Here is a 25,858-nt window from a genome sequence, read left to right on the forward strand (position 1 = left end):
ACTCTTCTATTTCTAATAATGTTTTTTTGGCCTTCAGCACATGTTGTCTGATGTTAATGAAGCTATACCAGCTATATTTTGGTGTGTATAATGTCTTTTTCCATTCTTTACATTCAGTGCTATGAATATTAGTCAAGATATGTCTTTTTAAAGCAGCATATAGATATTAATTTTTAAATCCAGTATGATCATTTTTTCTTATAATTGATATTTTTGGTTTCATTTATTTTTAACATCTCTTCTAGTTCACGAATTCTCTCTTGGTCTATACCTATTCTGCTGTAAATCCTATCTAATAAGGTTTTAATTTAAAAATTAAAATATAATTATTTTCTCAAACTACATAATTTCCCTGACCAGCCATTTTCTTATTAGTCCCAAAATAAATCTCTTGGTAGTATATTTTAACAATATCTGATTCTTCTCAACATGGTGCTACTATTAAGAATGCAGTAATAAATTCCTATTGAATTACAGAAATGCCATCTTGATCTTAAAGACTGACAATAAAAACTTTCCCTTATTCTCTTCTCAAGACTTGTTTATCAGGAAAATTGCTCAGAAAATGAGTTCTGCTAGACTCTGCTTTCACCACATTTTTCTAGCCAATAGTTGTTATGTTAACATTTTAATAACATGGTATCAAAACTTATATATTGCTGGCTCCATATTACTAGCTTCTTCAACCTTACTAAAAGTAAAATAGTATGTACACATTGAATAAAACCTTTTTGCTGAATATCTGAAATCCTCTACAGTTTTCATAATTTGAGAGACATGCATATTTATAATAACTGTTAGTTTCTTGATAATTTAAGGAAGATTAGGCCTGAGTCATTGGTTATTAATGTAATGTTGGTTACAATGTCCTGTTGCAGCAGTTGAAGCTATATGGCTCTATTACAAAACACTTTTTATTCTAATATAATTTGTAGACTTTAGGAAGATAGTATAAATAGAAAGGGCTTTTAAAAATTGTTTTATTTTGAGTATTAACTAAAATATTCATGTTCTATTAATTAGATTGTACCACTATGTATTTTGTAGTTCTTTATTTATTCAGTACCTATTTGAATCATTAGTGAGCCAGCCACACCATAATTTTAGTTTAATTGAAATTTTTCTAAACATTTTCATACTATTTTAGACTTCTTTAATCTTCATATTTAAATTTATTTTTCTCTTATTTGTGACTTTCGAAACAAATTTTTTATTAAGATGACTTTAGTTTCATTGATTATTTTTATAAATAGAGTGCCTGATTCAGTCCTCATAAAATAAATATAACCTAACCTAAATATAACCTAAATATAAACATAACCTAAATATAAATTGTAATGTGACCTCAATGTAGCAAGTTTTTTTTCTTGGAGTGTTAAAATTCTTACATTGTAAAAAAAAACAACAAAAGTAATAGACATTAGAATGTTTTTGTATATTCTTCTTAGTTTCTTGCCAGTGTTCCATGCTGAACCCTGGTACCCCTCGTACCATTGATCCTGAAAAGTGTTTCTGAGCCCTTTTTACTTCTGGAAAGTGGACATGGTTCTTGCTGCTGTTGCTATTCTTGCCAAAATAGGTTTTGCTTGATCCCTGCTCCTTTGAGTTTTGACTTTCTGGACTGAAGACCAGAATGGGTATATCTGATTAGCAAATTCATTACCTGTAAGATAGCCTGGGAACACAAGATTTTGATACTTCCAGCTTTTTTATTGGAAGGTGATGTCTAATTCCCACTCAGAATTGTAATGTGAGGAAATTCCTAAACATAGCAGGGGTCCTAGATATTGGGTAGTCTCAAAGAATGATAATAGATTCACTATCCCATGTTGACTCCCATATAACATGTATCCAGCCTCGTTCTCGCCCTAGAATTCCAGACATATATTTCTAAGCCTATTTGACATTTCCATTCCATATTTTATAGCCATCTCTAACTATATATTTCTATAAGATTTATTGATTTTTTTCTCCCAAATCTATTCCTTTCTTCGTCTTTACTATCTCAGTAAATTTCATCAACTCTCTCGCTCTAAATGTACATCTTGATTTCACATTTCCTTCATTCTCCACATGTATGCCATCAGCAAGTCCTGTTTGCATTTCTCCAATCTCTCCAGTTCCACTGCTGAAGATGATTCTCACCTTGTCTTTTGTAGCTTGATAAGGTTTCTTGCTTTCTCCTTATTGATCCAGTCTCTATTCTTTACTCAGTTTTGTGGTTGTTTTTGTTGTTACTAGGGATGCCCACTCCTTCGGGTTGATGAAGACATTATCAGACAGGTCTGAGTCATAAATGTTTTCTAAATCTACTTGCCTCAAGCAGTGGAGGCTTCGTGGGCTGGCCATGTCCTATAAGACTGTTTATCCCCTGCCTTTCTATTGATAGTTTTGTCCTCTATTGGTGGCTTTTGAAATGTAAGTAAGACTGTGTCACTGTCCTGCTTAAGACTCTCCAGTAAGTGTTGTCCAATATAACTTTCAGTATAGGTGGAAATGTTTTATGTTTACACTGTTCAATATGATAGCCACTAGCCATACGTGGACATTGAGCACTTGAAACATGATCGAGGCAACTGAGGAGCTGAGTTTTTAATTTTAATTAAATTTAAATTGCCACATCTGGCTAATATCATATTGGACAGCACAGCTCTACTGGCTTCCCTTCATTCTTAAAATAGAATCCAAAGTCCTTATCAAGGCCTTCTGTGATCTGACTCTTGCTTATTTCAATAGCTTTATCTCATACCATTCTTTCCCTTGGTTCAGCCACATTGATCTCCTTTCTGTTGCTAGAAAACACCAAACTGTTTCTCACCTTGGGACCTTTGCTGATGGCATGAGCCTATCTTGCTCTTTTCAATTTTGAACCTGGCTGGCTTTTTTAGGTACTTCAGACTGTCACTCTACCTAACATGGTCATTATCATACTCTTAAGTTCCTTCATAATGTTTATACTATATTATAATTAATCATCTTGTTTATTTGTTTATTTTTAGTTTCAAGAATATAAGCTCCGTGAAGGTGTGGCATGTAGCATCTATTTGTTATTAATACATAACTTGTTGAATTCTTAAAGTTCTTAGGCTTTGGACACAGAAGTGGATTACTTTTTTGAGGGAGAAGGTGGGCTAAAGTTTTATAAGTCTGCAAGTAATTGAGAAAAAAGCAAATATCTTTTAAGATGGAAAGAGATTACATATAAACAGATGAAAATATGCAATCCTAATAAAAAGTAGTGGCATTGTACCCCATCTCTGCTACTTGCCCCGGTCAGCCCTGTAAGGACATTAGCTCCAGCCCCAGGGTCCTAATGGCAGTAGAGCCACTGAATGAGCTAGAGGCAGCCATTGAGACAGTGATCACCACCTTCTTCACCTTTAAAGGGCCAGAAGGTCAGCCTCAACATTGACGAGTTTAAGGAACTGGCCACTCAGCAGTTGCCTCAACTGCTCAAGGATGTTGGCTCCTTAGATGACAAGATGAAGAGCTTGATTGTGAATCACGACTCAGAGCTCAATTTCAATAAGTACCAGAGACTGACCAGGGAGTTGGCCAAGGATATCTGGAAGGAGAAGACCCTGGAGATCCAGAAGAAGAAAAGCCAGCTGGCCAGGATGGGGTGGGCTGGGCAGGACCAGGCAGAACCCCACACGCCGCAAATAAAGCCTTCTTGAAACACAAATGTTTCTGATTCACACTCACCCTGATTTCTTCTCTTGAGACTAGGAGTGGGGAAGCTCTGCCCTCATCTGAGGGTGGGTCCAAAAATCATGAGCTCCTTGACCAGGAATGTTACTCATCTCTGAATATTCTGTAGCATCTAACACCAGGTCTTATGTAGGGTAGATGCTCAATAAATTGTGGATGAAAAAGGGGCCACATATTAAACCTGACAAGCTGATGGGCCCTGCAAACTCAGAGACCAAGAGTAACCACACAAGGTAGTCTGAACATAAAAATTCCTAACTAAAAGCGAGTCTTGGTGGTAGTTACATCCTACCCTGTAGCTTCCTTAATGAAGGACAGTCTTTACCTTAAATGAGTCTGTCTATTGTCTTTTTGCATCTAAGATAACACCTTTAAAACATCACGGTAATCTTTTCCAGATCTCTCAGAGACAACTTCCAGGGACCAGAGCACAGAACCTCTCACTGTTATCTCGTTACCCAAATACCATTTCTGTCTGCTATAAATGCTAACTATTCTGTACCCACCAGTGTAAGAAAAATATCTCTCTGTTTTACTTTTTATCCAATATCAGAGATTTCCTCACTTTGTTTTCTTCTGTCTCCTTAACCTACCACCGATAGATTACACATAACTCTCCCTTAGTCTCCTCCTCTGATTCTGATATATAAAATAAGCTGCAAAACTGCCTTTCTTAGGAGCATTTTCTAAATCCATTGAGATTTTGCTTCCCAGCAATTGCTATCAGTTTGACTCAAAATCTTATAAGACTTAAAAAAATAAATGAATACAAAGTATTATTATTAGAAAAGCTTTATAGTTTAGGATTTAATAGGACTTTTTCTTGCAGAATTTTCAGAAATTACAGATATGTGAAATTTTTATGTGTTTGAAACTTAAAATTATATCTGTGGAAAACCCAGTGGTAGGAAGGTCCTATCAGGCAGAGCTTATACCATAGATGCAATTGATTTGAAAGAATTCATTTTAATATTTAAAAATAAATCTCGTTTAATAATATTAATTTAATTATTATAAATTTAGAGTTGATGTCTTCGTAGTTTATAATTTTTAAAATGTGTTATCCCATTATTAGCAAACCTGGTTGTATGATACAAAATATATATATTTATAAAAGGATTAATTATAAAAAGGATTCATTTCTCTGTGGCAAAATCATTTAAAAATTATTCAGTTTGTAACGTAGTTGATTTATAACTTCTCAGTAACGCATTTATTAAATAGGGGTATGGCTGTAGAAATACAAATTAGAAATACAAATGAAATAGAGGATGCTGAGTTTTTAGGGAGTGCATTAAGTAATCACTTTTGGAATCAGTGTTTAAATTCTCTTAATAGCTTATTCTGGGAACATGATTTAACCAGTATATATATCTATGTAGGTAGTTTATCAAGGCTACTGATAAGTACTTTAATATTATTATTTATATTTAATTCTCTGATACATTTAGTAATATCTATTAACCCCATCGCTCCCCTTTTGTGATTTCTTTCTTTTTAGGTTGATCATGTCCAGAGTTTATAACCTAAAAAGTTCTCTTACACCTCAGATGTCTTGCTTGACAAGTGAACCTTATGAACAGCTGGATTTTTTGCCCGACAAACTAAGAAAAAAGCTGCTTTCTTTCCAGAAAGATGGCATCACTTTTGCCCTCAGAAGGAATGGCAGGTAAGGTAGTTTTTTCAAGACATGATAAAAATGTTAAATTCCTGGCAAGTGTATATAAAGCAAAACTCTGTGCAAACCGTGTGTGTGTGTGTGCGTGCGTGCATGCACATGCCTATGTGTGTATTCTTCCCATTATTTTTTTTATTGGATCATGAAATAATAATTTCAAGATATACCTCATTTTGCCTTTATTAATGAATGATATTTTCATTGGCAATACAGCTCTACTTTAGTAGCATTTTTTTCCTTAGCACTTTGAAAGTTGTAGTCTACTGTCTTCTGGCTTCCACAGATGCCATTAAAAAGTGTGTTCTCAAGTCTCAAAATTTTACCCTACAGGTGACTTATTAATTACAAAGAGAAAATTATGGAATGGTTAATGTTGTTATTGCCGGTAGTGGGACAGCTACAGGCATAATGTGGTGTATGAGACAGATGCAACATTCCTTAGTGGTGTTCTTCCTGGAAATACTTGAGTGAATAATCATGAAGAAACAGTCAAACTAGATCAAAATGTGGGACATTTTTTCAGGACAGCTGACTCGAACTCTTCAAATGATTCAGTGTCACAAAAACCAATGGAAGTGGTGAGAATCTTCCAAATTGAGAAGAGAACTAAGAGCTAGAACACCTGAAATAATGCATAAATTTTGATTAGTTCTTGGATAAGTACAAAGATAAACTTTAGAGGACATTTTTGGGATACTAGGAAAATTTCATCTCGACTCTATTAGAATGATGTTATTGAATCAGTGTTGATTATCTTAGATGAGGTAAAGGTGTTGTAGTTTAATAGAAGAATGTTCTTGTTTCTGGGAAATACATGATAAAGAATTTTGGGATGAAGAATCCTGCTATCTACAGCTTACTTTCTCTACATTTTCCCCAAGGGAAAGTACAGGTATATGTTTAGATAAACTTTGAGTGGGTCAGCCAAAATGTTAACAGAGTGAATCTGGTAGTGGTATAAGTGTCTTCATTGTATTATACTTTTGGGATTTTCTGTGAGTTTGAAAATTCCTAACCGCCCCCCCAATCCAAAAAATCCCACAAAAGAATCAATCTAATTTCCATTCCTTTGTAGATCATTGTCTCTTATCTGTATTTGATTTTAAGAGTTTCTATTTGTTCTTGGAGTTCTACAGTTTCATTATAATCTATCCAGTGCACACTCTCTCACACACACGTATATGTATATATTTTTAATTTATCGTGCTCGGGATTATTGTGTATTTTTAATCTGGGATTTCTGTCATGTTGATTTTGGAAAATTCTCAGCTCTTCTTCAAATAATGATTCTGACCAATTCTCTTTATTATCTTCTTCTGCGATTATAGTTAGACTTATATTTGATGTTTTCACTCTATCCTATGCTTCCATTAATGTCTCTTATATTTTCTGTGTTTGTGCTACGTTAATGGCTGTTTTAAATATCTCCCTTATAGTTCTGGTCTGTTGTTTAATTCACCTATTCAGTTTTTTTAAAACTTTTTTTAATGATATATAACATATATGAAAAAAAGTGTGCAGATTTGGGCCAAATTTGAAGAATTTTACAGTATAGCCATCACTGAGATTAAGAAGTAGAATTACACTGCCAGTATCCCAGAAACCTTCCTCTTGCCCCCTCCCAATCACTACTCTGTTCTTCCTCTCCAAAGGTCACCGCTATCTTAACACCATAGATTACTTTTACATGTTATCATCCATGTATACTCTTTTGCGCTTGACTTCTTTCACTCAACAACATCATTGTGAGATCCTTCCATATTGTTGTATATGGCTATAGTTGGTTCATTCTCATTGTGATATAAAATCCCACTGTGTAAATATACCATAATTTATTTATTAATTCTATTGTTGATGAGCATTGGGGTTGTTTCTAGTTTAGGGCTCTTGCGAAAACAGTGCTATGAACATTCATATGAAAATCTTTTGGTAAATATATATATATATACATTTCTGTCATGCCTATACCAAGAAGAGAAATTGTTGGGGTCATAAAATATACATATATTCCACTAAGTAACTACTGCCTGTATTAGTTTGCCAGGACTGTCTTAATGAAGTGCCACAACAACTGGGTATCTTAAAAAACAGAAATTTATTGTCTCAGTCTTAGAAGCTAGAAGTCTCAAATCAAGGTGTTGACAGGGTTGCTTCCTTCTCAGGACTGTGGGGGAAGGATCTGTTGTTCCAAGTCTCTGTCCTTGACTTCTGGATGGCTGTCTTCTTCCAGTGACTTTTCACAAAAATTTCCCTCTATTAGTGTCAAAATTTTCCCTTTTTAAAAGGACATCAGTTATATTGGACTAGTGCCCACTCTGATGACTTAATTTTAACTAATTTCATCTGCAATGATTCTGTTTCCAAATTAGGTCACATTCTGAGGCACTGAGTGTTAGCACTTCAACTATGCATTTTGGGGGCTATCAGTTGAACCCCTAACTTGGCCAAACATTTTTTAAAGTGGTTGTACCAATTTATTCTTGTATCAACAGTGTTTAAGAGTTGCAGTATACCATATTCTTACACATAACTTCATATTGTCCATACTTAATTTCCTTTTAGATATTCTGGTAGACATATATAGTGGTATTCATTGAGGTTTTTACTTTTATGTTTCTGAAGATAAATGAAGTTTATCTTCACGTTTTCATATGCTTATTAGTCATTTGGATATCCTCTTTTGTTAATGCCTTTTCATGTCTTATCCATTTTTCTACTGGGTTGTCTGTCTGCCTTTTTCTTTTCTTATTGTTTCGAAGGAGTCTTTTGTCAGATTTATTTTGGAACAGAGTCTTTTGTTAGGAGATGTGTTGCAAATAATTTTTCTCAGGCTATGGCTTGCCTTTTTTTTAATGATGTCTTTTGATAAATAGAAGTTCTCAATTTTAATGTCATTTAAAAACACTATCAGTATTGTCTTTTATAGCTGACATTTTTTGCATTCTGTATTAGAAATCTTTGCTTCTCTGTTTTCTTCTAGAAATGTTTTATTTTTTACATTTAGATCTATAGTCCATTTGGAATTGATTTTTTTTATATGTTAGGTAGAAGTCAGAGTTTGCTGATTATTTATTTATTTAATTTTGTATATGGGTGACTCATTGGTCCATCACAATTTATTGAAAACACCAACTTTTCCCAACTGCATTAGATTGTCGGCTTTGTTATAAATCAGGTAATCTTGTATGTATCCTTTTAGATAAATGCTGTCTAGTGGAACTTTTACCATGATGGAAATGTTTATATATGTACTGTTTGGTTTAGTTATTATTAGCCACATGTGGCTACTGAGTTCTTGAAAGTGACCAGTGCAACTAAGGACTGAATTTTTAATTTTAACTAATTTTAGTTACTTAAAATTAAAATTTAAGTAGCCACATGTGTCTCGTGCCTACCATATGGGACAGTACAGGTGTAGATAATTTGTTCTATTTGTCTGATTGCCAATATTTGTGTGAATTACTTCTTAATTACTATAACTTTATAATAGATCTTTTGGTATAAGGTAGCATAATCTTCCAGCTTTGTTCCTTTTCAAAAATTGTTTTGCTATTGTTGACTCTCTACATTGCCTGTAAATTATAGAACTCATTTATCAATTTTCACAATAAAGTTGCTGGGATTTTGAATGGCACTATTTTGCATCTATATATTAGTTTGGGAAGAATCGACATCTTTGTAATGTAGAGTATTTTAATCCATGAATATGAATTCTTCCATTTATATAATTGCTTTTCATTTATTTTCATCTCAATTGTTCTTCCCCTTATTTAATTTTTTTAAGGTTTTATAGTTCTTTAAGGTTTTATAGTTCTTTCACATATATTATTAAATTTATTCCTAGGTATTTAACATTTTTGATGCCGTTATAATTTGTCTTCCCTCTACCCACCATCCACCTCCTCCCCTGGCTGTTTTGAAGGTTTTCTTTTTGTTTGGCTATCCAAAAGTTTTATTATGATGTGCCTAGGTAAGGTTTTCTTTGCATTTATAGGTCTTACTCTATGAGTTGATGTATTTCATTAGTTCTGAAAAATTATCAGTTGCCGTATCTTCTAGTATTATCTTTCTCTTCCTTGGTCTCCAGTTATAACTATGTTAGACCTTTTCTTGGTGTCCCATTATCTCATATTCTTTTCCATATTTTCTTAATTTTTAAAATTTCAGTACTTAGATTAGGTATTTTTTGTTTACCCATATTCTTATTTACCATTCCTACCTTTTGCTGTTAAATTAATCTGTTGAATTCTCTTAAGAAAGAGACTACCACTCAATATAACCTCAAACCAAAACCCATTCAATATGTTTGAAACAAAAATGCTGAATTTATTACTTGCTAAATAAGAGAGAACTGTGCTTCTTAGACACAGACTCTTTAAACAAAGAGAAGAGTTGGTATTGTATCAAGCTTTGCTCAACTCTGGAGACTTTAAAAAGCTAGAATGTTTAAGGATTTGTTGAATTTCAGAGTATAGTTTAGCTGACTAAGGTTAAAGAACAGTCAGTCCTTTCCTTTCTTGTGAGTGGAGAATAGGAACATTTTATTTTCTGTGCTTGATGTCAGAGGGTGTATTTTTAAATCCTGGAATATACAGTTCCTGCCTGCCTGGTTATGTTGATGGTATCTTGTTTCTTGCCACGTTGTAATTCCATCTCTTATTTCTGTAAATATTTACAACATACTTATTTTACATATCTGAAGTCCTTTGGAAACTAATTTTGCTTCTTGTTTTTGATGATGATGATGGTTCAATTTCCCAGTGTATTTTTTAAAAAATTTTGTTTTAATAAATAAGTAATCTTAATCTCTGAGACTCTCGAAGAGACCTAACGAGTGGATAAAATTTTTTAGGGAGGTTTGCAAAATTAAATTCTTAGTTTAGGGTTTCCCAGGTCACATAGGCAGTTTAAATTCAAAACTTCAAACTCATTTTCAGGTGGCCTATGATTATGAATTTTAATTATTAATTTTGACCTCATGCTAAACTTTAAGTTTCCTTATTGACTTAAAAGATTTTTTTAGGTATAATTAAATTTAATAAAATGCACAGGTTTCAGGTGTGCAGTTCAGTGGATTCTGATGTATGTATATATCCCTGTGTTTTTAACCACCTCAGTCAAGAGGTAATACTGTCCATCACCTAGAATAGTTCTCTTTCTAATCAACCCCATCCCCCTGAATTAGGCAACCAGTGCTCTGACTTCTATCAGCAGAATGTTTTTTATAGTTACTTAATGCTCTTTTTTTTAACTGTTTACTTTGAAATAATTTCAACTTATAAAAAATTATAATTTAAAAGTATAGAAATAACTTTAATATACCTTTTACCTAGACTCACTAATATTTAACATTTTTTTACTTTTCCTTTATTATTTTCTCATTCTTTTTCTCCACACACACAAACATGGATAAACACTCATATGAGTATTTATTTTTTTCTAAGCCATTTGAAAATAGGTTGTATATGTCATGCTCCTTTAACCTACAGTATTTCAGTATAATATGTAATTTTTAAGAATGAAGATATTATATAACATAGCCATAATACAGTTATCAGATTCAGGAAATTTAATTTCTATACAATACTTTAATCTACAAATTGTATCAATTATACCAATAACATCCCTTTTAGCATTTTTTTTTTTTAAGTACAAGATCTAGTCTAGGATTGTTTATTGCATTTAGTGATATCTCTTTCTTTTAATGTAGGACAGATCATTAGCCTTTCATGACATTGGCACTTTTTTAAAGAATATAAGCCAGAAAGTGTCTCAATTTTTTTAATGTTTTATCATGATAGGATTTAGATTTTACAGTCCCTTCTGGATTAGAACATAAGCGAGATCAAAGTTCTGTCCTTAGGATATTGCTTTTAAAGTCATGCTGTATCTGTCAGCCCCTTACTATTAATATCAGTTTTGATCACTGATTAAAGTGTTGTGGTTTCTCTACCATACAGTTACTATTTTTTCCCTTCTATAATTGTTTCCTGTTTAACAAATAACTAACATGAGTGATTGAGACCATGCAAATATGCTTTCCCTATCTGATTTTCCCACTTGGATTTAGCATCTATTGATGATTGTTGTTCGAAATAATTTTTGCCATGACAATTGTAAAATGATGATTTATTAATTGGTATTCTACTATAAGGAAGAGCCTTCCCTTCTGCCCCGACCTGTGTTCATTCATCTGTCCATCCCTTCTGCCTTCCCTTCTGCCTCGACCTGTGTTCATTCATCTGTCCATCCCTAGATGGACCTATGGATTCCTATTATATTCTGTGGGCTGTCATTCTATACTGTACCATATCTTACTCTTGTCTATTTTAGAACTTGTTACAAACAGAATCATGCAGCTTATATGTGTCTGACTTCTCTTGCTCAACATGTGTTTGAGATATATGTTGTTCTGATCTCTGAATATAGGACAGCTATTTTGTACATTTACTTACTGTTGGACATTTGGGGTAATTTCCGTTCAGGGCTCTTATGAACAAAGATGGTATTAACATTCTTGGGCAAGTCTTTTGTGAACATGTTTTTAATTCTCTTGCTATCTTTTAGGGTAGGTGTCTATATAACTTTGTAAGAAAACTGCCCAACTGTTTTCCATCCCATCAGCAATATACAGTATGAGAGTTCTAGATGCTCTATGACTTTGTCAACATTTGAAATTGTCAGCTTTTCATTTTAGCCATTCAAAATGAATGGATCTTCAAGTGGTGGCTCATTGTATTTTAATTTGTATTTCCTTAATGACTAATGATGTTGGCATCTTTCCCTGTGCTTATATATAATACATATATGATATATATATGTGTACATCATATATAATATATATTAACATCGTGCTTATGTTTTAATTGTTTTTTGTTATTGATTTGAGTTCTTTTTATATTCTGCATATAAGACCTTTGCAAGATATATGGATTATGAATATTTTCTCCCAGTCTATAGCTTGTCTTTTAATTTTCTTTATGGTATCCTTTAATGAATGGAAATTTTTAATTTTGATAAAAATCTAATTGACCAAGTTTTTCTTATATGGTTAGTACTTTCTATGTTGTCATCAAGAATTGTTTTCCTACCCAGTATGGTCTTCTATGTTTTGTACTGGAAACTTTATAGTTTTTAATTTTATTTTTTGACATAAGATTTATCTCAAATTAATTTTTGTATATGGAGAGAGATAAGAGTGCTAGGTTCAGTTTTCCTTCATACCAATATCCATTTATTCCATCACCATATGTAGAAAAGTCTGTTTTTTTATAAATTACCTTGGTGCCTTTGTGAAAAAAGCAATCGACTGTATACGTATAAAACTATTTCCTAGTCATTTTCTTTTGCCATATATCTTTTTTTCTATTGTCACCACTTTTCCATTCTTACTTAGTTTCTACCTTTTTTAGGCTTAGGTTTTGTTTAGAATTCTCATTTCTTCTGTCCACTTTGTGTAGATTTAAGACCTATTCCCATTGCTTGGCCGTTAAGTTTTAAGGTTCTCTGTCGATGGTGACCATGGACACCTTCATCGTGTCCTGTGGCTTTATAACATACTTAACTACTCTGGGTTTGACTTTCTCTTTTGTTTCTGGCCATAGTTAATTTTTCCTACTTTTCTTCAGACCAGCTCTACATTTTAAAAGATAGTATTTTATCTCATTTAGCATTTCCAGGTGTTTGCAAAGGGAAGGGTTTTGGAAAACCTAAACCACCATAATAATAGTTGCAGAAATCATACTGTTAAATTTTCATTCGTTGGGGATTATGCTCTTTATCATTATAAAATAATATTATAAAATTATTTAATTCTTTCTTTCTGTACTCTGAATTTATTCTTGTGTAGTTGCTATCCCAGCAACTATTTCTTTCTGATCATATTTTCTCAGCATGCCTTTGACCATTTTTCTGGTTTCACACTTTTAAGATACTTTCTTTAGATGAGTTTTGACGTTCCAGAGTTAAGATTTCACTTTGTAATTCAGTTTGTCTTTTCTCTTAAGTAATATTAATCTTAATTTTTATTCATTGACATTAGAGCTACATTGGTCTTAAATCTGTCATCGCCATTTGTATGGTTTCTATTCCTAAGATTATGTTACTATATAATCCAGTAGATGATCCACTAACTATATGACTGTGCAGTGTAAGTGTTCTTTGTGTTTAGTATGCACTTTTAGTAATATTAAAAGTTTGGAGTTTGACTCCATTGATAATCTTTAAAATTTATGGCTTTATATGATCTACTTGGTTCTCTTTTTTATTAGGCATTGTTTTCTTATTTCATTATCCGCAGTGACATTTGGTATATTGCTCTTTCTGTCCTTTCACAGCACATCATATTAATTGTTTAAATTATTTTTCTTGATTGTCACCTTTGTATCTTTAAAAATACTTATAATTTGTTTCTATAAAAATATATGTAAATATATATATATTTTACCAACTTTAAATGATCTTTGCCTTTTTTGCCTCTTTACTCTTGTGAGGTATATGTACTTTCTATGTTGTCTGTACCTGTTACATTCTTTTTTGTATGCAGATTATTTAAATAGCTAAGTCATTTCATTGCTTCCCTCGAGTTAATTTTGTTTCTGTATAATGTTCTTTCGTTGAAATTATCTTAAAGTTTTTTTAGGCAGGCTAATGGGAGGTCAGTTCTCTAATTTTTTTGCATTTTAAATGTCTTTTCACTGAGTTTATACTAAATGCCAAATAGGCTGTGTAAGAAATTCCTCAGTCTCACTTTCTTTTCTGCTCCATGCTGTAGACATTGCTCCAGTATTTGCTGTAGACAAGTGTGATGACTGCCTCATTTTTCTCTCCACAGAGGTGATTCCTTTTTTTTTTTTTTTTTTTTTTTTTTGTCTCCTTATCCATTTTGGCAGTACATTAGTAAAACATGGCTTGGTGTTGATGCTTATATGTCTCTTTCCTGAATGTGCTATATTATTTTAATCTGTAGTTTACATTATTCTTTTATTTCTGGAAACTTTTCTTGAATTACATGGAGAACAGTTTTTCAGTTCCTTTATTTTGGTTTTCTTTGAAAACACCAAGTATACTTATGTTTGTCGATTCATCTTGGCACGTCGTCTGTGTTATTTGTATTTTCTGTCTTTCTAAAACTCTTTTGGTCTTTTTTTACTTTCTTTGAAAATTTCCTTTCAATCCTCTCCTATGTGTACTTTTTCCCTATGTTTTTAGCAGCGCCTCATCTCTCTTCTTCCACTTGGTCTTCATTTCACTAGTGTCCATTATTCTTTCACTTCTCTGACTTGTCAGTTCACATTTCTTCATCTTTCTTGCCATAGCTTCCTATATTTGTAGCTCTGATTTTTATTAAATCACTACTAATTATTCAACAAGGAACATTTTTGTCCTGAGCCTACTATTAGCAAAAGATCATCTCATAGAGGGCTAGAGTAACATTCTAGACGAACACCTATCCTCTTTGTGACACTATTTTTGTATGTAATTTATTTATATTTCCTGAGTCTAAGAAATCAACATATCAGGGTAGCTAATGGTACAGGGTCTCTCACTTCTGCCTTGGCCTCTCTCCGTTTCCTCTTTTTGGGGTTTGTCATTGAGCCTTGCCTCCTCTGTTTCTCCTTGCAGCCAGACTGGACTCTGCAATACTCTGGCTACCAGTCTACTTATCCTCTTGTTAATGGAGGGATTTTTGACTTTGCAATGCAAGTGTCCCCCTCACATTGGAACTGTGTCTTGCTGTTTTGTTTTGTTTCCCTTAGATGTGTAGCTGAAGTGTTCTTTCTGGTTATACTCCAGTTGTTATAATTATTGTTGTTTTTAATATTTAACATTTTTGGTAAACCATATTCTTATTTTGTCTAGTTTTCAAAGATGATAAAAGACCTCACGTTACATTTTTGAATCTGTGTTCTACTAAGCCCAATGTCAGATATAGTGTTTAAGTATTTGTTAAATTATTATTTATGTGCATGTATTTATGTCTGGTAATGTGTAACTGTGGGTATACATGGTTAAAAATAATTGACAAACTTATTAATATATGAAATGTTTAGTGTATAGTTGAACAAAAGTTTTGCTATTATGCCCTTTACTTATTTACATCTAATGAGATAAAGATACCTGAATGAATTATTGGGCTTAGTATTGCACACTGTCATTGCTACCTTCATCATTAGTTAATACTTTTTGTGTAGATGGTGTTCTGAAACAACTGTATTTCATTTCTCTGAAAATTTTTGTGAAATTTTTGTTTTAATTATCTGTTTTCACAGAAGAGGAGAAGACTTGTGGTATTTAAGCATCTTGCAAAAAGTATGAGATAATTTTGTAATTTGTATTCTTTAAAGGTATCACTTGATGACAGCCTAATTTCTTTCATTGTTTTCTTTTCTCTCCTAAAATTGAAGAATTTCTGTTATATCACCCATTTAGATACTGCTTTTGTAGTGTTATAATCCTTACTTTTTTGGCAAAATGTAAATTGAATTTTTGCCTCAGTGAACAAAAATTGAAGCACTTGGTGGTTTTGCTACAAGAAGATTTTTTGTTAAATTATTTTAGTATTATCGTATAAAACACCAGGCTCATTATCTAAATTTAATAAGACAAGGATAATTAGGTGAAAGTATGAATAAACCTTGAAATATGGGTATAAAAAATCTAGAAAATATAAGTTACAAAAATTTACTTACAATTTTGTACAGCTCGAGTCATCTAATTAATGAGAAACCAAATCTTGGTATTTTAAATAGTTTTAATTTGTATTGTAGGATAATGTCTAGTGTTTTGCCCCCTCCTCCAGCTTTGAGGACTATATAAGAGCCTAGAGAGAAACTTGACTGTGTTGGAAGTATTATTGGTACATAATCGATAGGTGTATATTTTGCACAAGCAAAAAGAAACAGATGAAACTGCATTAAAGTAAACAGCTTTTGCACAGCAAGGGAAACAAAATAAAAATGCAACCTACCAAATTGGAGAAAATATTCATAAACCATATCCCCATTAAGGGGTTAATATCTAAACTATATAAGGATTTCATAAAACTCAAATAGCAAAAAACAAACAATAATCTAATTAAAAATTGATCAAAGGAGCTGAATAGACATTTGTCCAAAGAAGACATACATACAAAAGCCAACAGATACAGAAAGAAGTGTTCAATATTACTACTCATCACAGAAATCAAAATTGCAATGAGATACCACCTCACACCCATTAGAAAGGCTATTATCAAAAAGACAAGAAATAACAGATGCTGGTGTGAACCCACTGATGGTGGTAGTGTATATTGGTACCACCATTAGGGAAAACATTGGTTCTTCAGAAAAGAAAAACTAGAACGACCGTGTGATCCAGCAATCCCAATTCTGGGTACATATCTGAAGGAAATAATATCACCATTTCTAAGAGATGTCTGCACCTCCATGTTCATTTCATCATTACTCATGGTAGCCAAAACATGGAAACCACCTAAGTGTCCATTGATGGATGAACAGATAAAGAAAATGTGAGACACACATATCCACACACACACAGAATATTCCAACCATAAAAAAGAAGAAAATTCTACTGCTTGCAGCAACATGGATGGACCTCGATGGTGTTATGCTAAATGACATAAGTTAGGCAAGGAAAGACAAATAGTGTATGATCTCACTTGCATGTGGACTCTGAAAGCACTGAACTCATGAAACAAAGAATAGACTAGTGGTAGCTAGTGGTAGCTAGGGGTTTGGGGAATTAGGGAGATGTTGGTCAGAGTGTACAGTCTTTGTTATAAGATAAATACATTCTTGGGATCGAATGTACAACACAGTGATTATAATTAACAATATTGCACCAGGTACTTGAAAGTTGCTGAGAGTAGATCTTAAATGTTCTCACCACACACAAAAAATAATAACTATGCATGGTGATGCATATGTGTAAACTAACCTTATTGTGGTAATCATTTCAGAATATGTACACACATCAAATCAGCACATTGTACACCTTAAACTTATGCAACTTTATATATAAATTATATCTCAACAAAGCTGGAAAATATAGGTATATATTTTAATAGATGAACTTATCTGCCACTTTCATTTTAGATTAACCTATTTAATCAGACTTTTTATCTAAAAGTATCCTATGGATTTGAAGAATAAAGTTAATCGTGCTACCGTCAACATATATACTAATATGTATGTACACACACACATATATATACATGCATATATATATACACACACACACACACACACACTAATTTTTGGAGATCTATATGAGAACAAAATTGCAATGCCACTATACATCCACCAGAATGGCTTAATTAAAAAAAAAAAATAGCGGAGATGTGAAACATGAAACTATCTCGCACTACTATTAGAAAAGGAAGTCAGTACAACTACTTTGGAAAACTGGCAATATCTACTATTGATGAACATGTGCAGTTTCTGAGACCTAGTAATCCTAGATATATAGGTACCTATATATGTTTAGTAAACAATGCTCATATAGCACTCTTCACTAGCTAAAACCCAATTGTCCATCATCAGTAGAATGGGAAATAATTCACATAATGGAGAACTTATAACAATGAGAATGAACAAATTACAGCTACTATAATATAATGGCTATGCGAATCTTACAAATATAGTGTTGGAGTAAAAGAAGCCAAACAAAAAGCTATATCCATTTATATAAAATATAATACTAATTTATTTATAACCATTTATGTAAAATACATAGAACATACTAATAGAACTCAGGTATCATCCACCCTTCCTTGGGGGAGTATTGTGAAAAGAAGAGGGTCACAAGGGAGGCTTCTGGGGTGTTGATAATATTCTGTTTCTTGATCTTAGTGCTGTTATATGGGTATATTCATTTTATAAAAATTCATCAAACTATATACTTAAGATTTGTGCAGTTTTCTGTATTTTTTACTTCAATAGGAAGTTCACCAAAATTATTAAATGTACTTTGCTTTTAAACTTTTACATATACACATATGTATATAAACATATGTATATGTGTGTATATATATATTTTTAAGCATAGACCACTGATGAAGTAGTTATTTTTCACTGCTTTATCAAAAAAGAATGCAAACTCTTTTTTTTTTCTGTATATGAGTGTTCATAGCAACTTGATTTACAATAGGCAAAAACTGGAAAAATCCAATGTCCATTGACTGTTGAGTGGATAAACAAATTATGGCATACTACTGGTCAATAAAATAGAACAAACTGTTGACATGCATCAATATGGTGAATCTCAAAATAATTATACTGAGTGAGGGACACCAGCCCCTCCCCCAAAAGAGTATGATTCTATTTACATAAAATTCTAGGAAATACAAATTAATCTCTAGAGACAAAAGCAGATAAGTTATTGCTTTATGGTCTAGTAAGTTTTTTTAAGTGTTCCACAAGTGCTTTAAGAGAATATGCATTTTCTAATTGTTGGACATGTGATTAATTTATTTCCATTATATTAAATTTGTTAATTTTGTTATTCTATATCTTTTCGAATTTTTGTTCTCTTAATCCACCAATTATAGAGATGTTTATTAAAATGTCCTTCTACGTTTGTTAGTTTAACTTTTCTCTATAATTCTGTGGATTTTGCTTTACATAGTTTGAGGTAGTGTTATTAATTGAAAACAAGTTTATAATTGTTACTTTTTTCTAGAGAGTTTTTTCTCTTTTCATTATGTTCCCTCATAATGTGTTCTGACCTAAAGTCTGTCTTAATATTATTATAACTACACCAGCCTTATTTCTGTTAGTAATTTCCAGCTATATCTATTCCCATTCTTTTACTTTCAACTTCTTTATAATCTTAAGTGGATTCTTAATATTCGTTAATAATTCTGAACAACTTCTTAATAAAATGTATGTATATATGTAATATATATGTATGTGTATATATTATAAATACTTTTTACACACACACACACATACACACATATATAGTTTTATATATATATATACATACCAGAAATTGTTAACACTGTTTTCTTATACTACTTCATTAGTCAATGCTGGCATAAATTAAAATTTTACTCAGATGGTTCAATTGAAGAGATTTTAATGAGGGACTATTAGGACGTATGGGGAAAGTTAATTTAACTGAGCCAATAATTAGTTTGAGCCACCTAGAAATCAGCACTAAATAGTAGACAGCCATGACCACTAAGAGGACAAGGGGAGAAAAACAGTGTTACCGGAGCTCAATAGGGACTGGGACTATGGAGGAGGGGCCACAGGCAGCGTCTGTGGTTCTACAGGGACCCAGCCACTACCAGACCTTCCTTATCCTGCTCGATAATCTCCTGTTCCATAATCTCAGGCTGGTACCTCCATTGATCAAACTGTGTGAAGCCACATGGCAAGGAAGTAATCCGCCTGCCTGAGAGAGCAAATGGAGAATAATCAGTGCAGCTACTTGGACTTCGGGAAACTTGTAAAGAATTCATATAGAATACGATGTTTTTCCGCCTAATCACCTTTTGCCTCTGAAGTTCTATTTCGTGTGAGTTTCATGTTACATATCCATATCCATCCATCCATCCCTACTTCTCTCTTTGCCTCTCTCTAAATATATGCACACATATATGTGTGTGTATGTATGTGTGTGTGTGTATATATATATATATGCGTTTATGTGTGCGTACACACAGACATACTTCACAGCAAGTAAAATGAAAATTATCACTGAACTTAAAATCACTACTTAAAAACAGTGATGATTTATAAACAGATATTATGGTAAGAGTTTAAAACAGTAAAAGAAATTTATGTCATAAGAAATACCAAGAGCTAAATATTTGTTGGATTTTCAAGTAATCTTTCAACTGAGTTTTGCAATATGGTGACCCAAAGTTTTACTAGAAAGTTTACAAAGTATAGTACTGACTTTTATCCAAACATTTTTATTATGGAAATTTTCAAATGTATTACAAAATAGAATAATATAAGGTATCTCCATGTAGTTATCGCCTAGCTTTAATAATTATCAACATTTTGCCAGTTATTGGTTGTTCTGTTCTGTGCCTCCTACCTACATAACTTTTCTTTCCCTGGTGTATTTTAAAGTAAATTCAATAAATTATATTTTACCCATAAACACTTTGATTTTAATCTCTAATAAGGACTTTTCTTTAATAATCACAGCATCATTATCACAGCTAACAAAGTAAAGGTAATTAATTCCTTATTATATCTATTATTTGGCCCATATTAAAATTATCCCACTTAAAGCATCTTTTCACTGCTGGTGATTTCGAATCAGATCTAAACAAGGTCCACACGTTGCATTTAGTTGACTCTTTCATTTATAGATCACCCAATTTATAGGAATAGTTTAATATTTTTATTTGCAAATTTGCTTGCTGACATTTAGAATTTTTCTTGATTGAGCTGCAGTTTATTTTTAATATAAAGTAACATTCTATGATGAATTTAAATATCCACTAGCACTTTGTATCTTTTTATGAATCTCCAAAATAACTTAATGGAATGAGGTAATACTTCAATGCCTGGCCTTTCCAGAAAGTATCTGTGTGGTGCTTATGGGGCTTATGCACTTATTAATAACATTGATGTGGAGCAAAAGGAGCATGTGTTTTGGCTGTAGCTGGCCTTATGGTCTGATCGTTTTACCCATTCTACCATTATGATCATTGGCATATTCTTAAAATTGTGAAATTGGCGATTATACCATGATGCCTAGTTCAAAAGATACACTCATGAAGTGTTAGATTTAATTATCATGAATTAGTTTTTTAGATATGTGCAGTTTTCTGTATTTTTTTACTTCAATAGGAAGTTCACCAAAATTATTAAATGTACTTTGCTTTTAAACTTAGATGAATTATCTCTGGAAACCTAAGGCTTTTAGAGTGATTACAGATAGAGACTTAGATGGAGGGCAGGAAGAATGTACTCTTTAGAAGTGAAGACAAAGTAACTGAGACCCAAATGTTAAACACTTCATTTGTAAATAGACACAAAAGTTAGACCTGATTAGACTATTGTATATGGAGGAAGAGCAGATTTTTATCAATAACAAGTCTTTTTTACTGAGAAACTAGATTTTTGAGAATAGTGACTGTACATTGATCATTAGTTAACTGTTTCTGGCAACAATTAAAACTGGCCACTGGGAGAGTGGACTCAGTCATTAGAAAGAGAGGAAAACAACAAATAGAGTGCAAAGTATAACAGCCCTTTGATCTACAGAAGAAACATGCCACTGTTTTATACCAATTTGTATTTCCACTAATGTATCATAATTTCTTTTTCTCCTAGCAATAAATCACCAATATATTTTGTCATTGCTAATTTGATCAGTGGGAATTCATCTGTTATTTTAATTTCTCATTCTTTAAAGTTAGAGTGCATATCTTATGTTTATTAATATCAATGTTGCCACAATAAACAAATAGTTCATTAACAACAACAACAAAATGCTACAGTTCCTATCTGCTTATGAAGGGAGGGAGAGATGGTTAATATTCTGCTGTTAAGTCCCAGTATATGAATGGAGTGTGTGGGTGGTGTGTGGTGGGACTAGGGTTACACCCTTTTGAGTTGCCTCTCAGTTCTAGGTGTATAATACCTCACTAGTGTATATACTGCCCCCTCCCTTTTAAAAAGATTTCTACCTTAGAACAAATAACTTCTGATGCTAAAATATTTAACCTTGAGCTTATCATGGTAATTGATAAATCCATAGGGATTTTTGAAAATATTCAATATCCATTCTTTTGTAAGATGAAATTCAAGGATAGAGTTGGGTTGAGTCAAACATGTGGCGGAATCCAATGAATCCAATGAATGAATGAATGAATGAATGAATGAATATATATATATATATATATACAGGAATGAAACTCATTTTCTTGATTTTAGTGTTATAGATTAATTTCTATAATTATATTTGTCTATGAGGCAAAGGTAAGTTTTCTTCATAAAATGTGTTTTTTTGTTTTTTGTTTTTTTGTTTTTTGTTTTTTGTTTTTTGTATTGGGAGCTTTAGAGTTGAGAAAGTGGTCTTCAGCTCTCTACCACACTGCTACCTGGCCAACAAGAAAGTCTGTCATAGTGTTGTAGCCAGTGCCAGAAATCTTTGCCATTGACATTGATTCTATTAAGACAAATACCAAGGCACCATTATCTATTTGTAGGTACCAAAATAATGCTGTTGGCTTACCTAGTGATATGACCTGATACACTATTATAAAAAACATTTAGAAATTTAATGTGATACTTCCGTATTACTTTTTTGTTGTCTTTCGCTTTTCCCCTATGTTTTAGAATATTATAAACTATTTTGAGACACAGTTATTGTACATTCCCTGGGTCCTTTTATATATATATCCTGCTTCTTAGTATTTATAAAGAGTGTTATGTAGGTACTGGTAATAGTTTCTTAGTTAACCAGAAAATTGATTAGTAAATAAATGTCCTTTTCCCAGCCTAAATATTTTGAACATATATAAACATTTTTGTACTGTTGATATGCATGCCTTTATTTATTTCAGTTTTTTATTAAAGATGATTTTCTGTTATTAAGTATAATGTTAGGAGATTATTTGCCACTTTAAAATATGTAACTGGAGATCAAAAATTGTTTAATTCCACTTATCTGAGGTAAGTAGAATAGTCGAATTCATAGAGACAAGAAAGTAGAATAGTAATTGGGGAGAGGAGGCAGATTATGTGGTGTTACTGTTTAATGGGTATGGAGTTTCAGTTTGGGATGATGAGGGAGTTCAGAAGATGGATAGTAGCGATGGTTACACAACAATGTGAAACTCCTTAATGCCACTGAAATTGTATACTTAAAAATGATTGACATGGGATATTTTATGTTATGCATATTTTACTACAATAAATTATTACTGTACTATTGGTAGTGAATGGTATGCTTTCTGAAGACAGACAAATGAGTAGGTATGTGAATTTAATTTTAAAAAGCATGTATTATGTGCTAGAAGCTTTATGTGTATGAGGTTATAATCCTGTAAGATATATACTTATTACTAGCTTTCTTTTACTCGTTAAGAAACTAAAGCTCGGAGAGGTTCATTTATAACAAATTTATCAACAGTGGACTGCCCAACTCTCAGGATAGTTTTCTGAAGTATAAGACCTATAAGCTAATAAAAGAAGTAGCTGAGATTTGGACCTATTTCTGCATAACTAAGGCAGATTCTCTTTCTATTCTACCACCCTGCCTTCCATGAGAATATTGAAGCTTCATGTTAAAATGAAATGCTGTAGATTCTGACATATCATGATTCAAAACAGGGGAAAAAAAGTTATATAGCAGCAATGTGAGCACCCTGAGATAACAACACCAAGCTATGTGTAACTTCTGTGGGCTTAAACAGGTCATGTCTAATTTCAGTAAGCTGTATAAAGTGGAAATGATTCATGTACCATGAGGTCATCTACTACAGTATTTTTTATTTTAAATTAGTTTCTCATTCTATATAAAGTTGGTGCTTCTCTTTATAATACCACGAATCTTTAAAGGAAAAGATTCATTCTTGTATCTATTTGCTATTTTAAATAGCAGCTTTCATTTGTATCTGCTTTTCTTCCTTTGGAGACTCCTTCCTTCCAATGTAAGGAAAATGAAGTTATCATGATAAATAATTTCATAGGAAATATCTCAGTATAATAAGATTTTCAAACTACTCATGGAACCACTGTTTTATTTTAGCATAAACAACAAAAAGATCTGAACATTACTCTTACATTTGTGATTGATTTTACATATATATCTTTTCAGTTACCCTTCAGAAATGGAATATTTGATGTGCGATAGAGAAAACAAAATCAATCCTCCTTTTCTTGAACCCTGGTACTTAATTACCTTTAGTAGCCATGGAAATAATTCCTCAGTAAGAATGTAATTGCTAAATCACTGCCTAATTACTTGATTTTCTCTATATACAAAAATGAATAATAGTTGGTAAAACATCTAGATTTGTAAATACGTTATTTGAGTGCTATTTGAGTACATTGAAATGCTTTATATATTAGCATGTTCTCCAAAACTATTACAATGCTGAAACACAGTGGAATGCTCCTTTGGAAGCTGAGGAGCTTGTCGCTGACATAGTAATAATTTGGTTGTTTGCAAATTTTGTAAAATATTAAAATTTTCCGAGTTACCATTTTCCTTAAATAACAAATGGTGATGTTATCTCTGAAGTGTTGGCTTCAGAGTAGGAGGGAAATTATATGTTACTGCGTTATATAAAACTGACTCACATGCGTGGGCGAAAAATCCCAAGAATACCAGGACACCCACACATGAAAAAGCCAATATGTGCCGATTCTCTTTACACCATGTTCTAGCAGGCTGCTTAATGGAGCTATATTCATTAAAGAACTCTATATAATTTCTTTCATTGCCTTAGTGAATATCTTTCTGTTAAAGAAAAAAATGAAGTAACATTTTTTATCATTAAAAAAAATCATTGTTTATAGGACAAAAAGTTTGATTCAGAATTTGAAGTACTTCACTTCCCTGTGCTTTGGGTTTTTTACTTGTTAAAATCAAGAGAATAAAACATCTCCTTTTGGAATATTTTAGAATATTTGTTAAATCCTGTATGAATACAATTAAGTGATCTTTTAACAAGCAGTATTCCATGTCTTGAAAAGCAGCTTATGATTTTTCAATGATAAAAACAGTGTATTGTATGGGAATGTTATCTCAGATTCAGTGCAAATTTAATTTGATATTAAATTTTAATCAAGGTGTTCTTTTGCATAGTAACATTATATATTCTTAAATATATTTTTTATATTATCCAAAATGTTGTTTTGATTGGACTTCCCAAATTAGATTTTGATTCTATGATTTTTTGATTTGATTTTTAAGGAATACTTCCTGGGTTTTTCCACCACATGCTAACTAAACTTTATTGTTTTATTGGAATTCTCATTCCTCTTTTAAATAACATTCTTTTTCCAAACTGAGAATCTCAACCAATGCTTTTTTAAAAAGTTCCTATTTTGTTGAGAAGAATGGAAAGTTCTTTTGATAATGGCAAAAGGTCAGTTCTTGCTGTGGAACAAGCTCTCTAAAAAACACTTTCATTTTTGTTATGTAATTATTGTAAGATCTCTCCTATGGTAGTTGTGTTATTCCATCTTTCTTGAAGAGAAAGCTACAGCTTTCTTAAAGCTAGAGCTTTAAGAAGTAAAGTAACTTGCCCACCTAACTGCAGAGTTGGGATTTGAAGCTAGACAGAATCTCTGTTCTTAAATATTTTAGGTGCTATACCCATAATATATATCCACATTTGTACATAAATGTTTTTCTGAGGGGTGTTTTGTTGCTGTTACATATGATAGCACAGATGTGATTTCTATTGCATTGCATGCCTGTCTTGGACTCTATCAAAAAGAAAATACCAAACAAGCAGTTTGTCTCTCTTGTCTTCTCAAAATGAAA

General features: G+C 32.3%; 1 protein-coding gene and 1 pseudogene across 3 annotated transcripts in view; both read left to right on the forward strand.

The window, feature by feature from the left end:
- The window catches only part of ZRANB3 (zinc finger RANBP2-type containing 3), a 191,390-nt gene that overhangs the window by 12,908 nt on the left and 152,624 nt on the right, over window positions 1-25,858 (forward strand). For 2 of the 3 annotated variants that reach the window (XM_036236527.1, XM_036236528.1), the window contains one exon: window positions 5,213-5,380. In XM_036236527.1, the coding sequence (XP_036092420.1) occupies window positions 5,213-5,380 (168 nt within the window). Of the gene's footprint in view, window positions 1-5,212; window positions 5,381-25,858 lie in introns of those variants that run through there. The other variant, XM_036236529.1, reaches the window with a different exon arrangement.
- Window positions 1,628-4,632, forward strand: LOC107511215 (annotated as a pseudogene).

Source organism: Rousettus aegyptiacus, unplaced genomic scaffold (assembly GCF_014176215.1).
Source record: "Rousettus aegyptiacus isolate mRouAeg1 unplaced genomic scaffold, mRouAeg1.p scaffold_m13_p_2, whole genome shotgun sequence".
Lineage (NCBI taxonomy): Eukaryota > Metazoa > Chordata > Mammalia > Chiroptera > Pteropodidae > Rousettus > Rousettus aegyptiacus.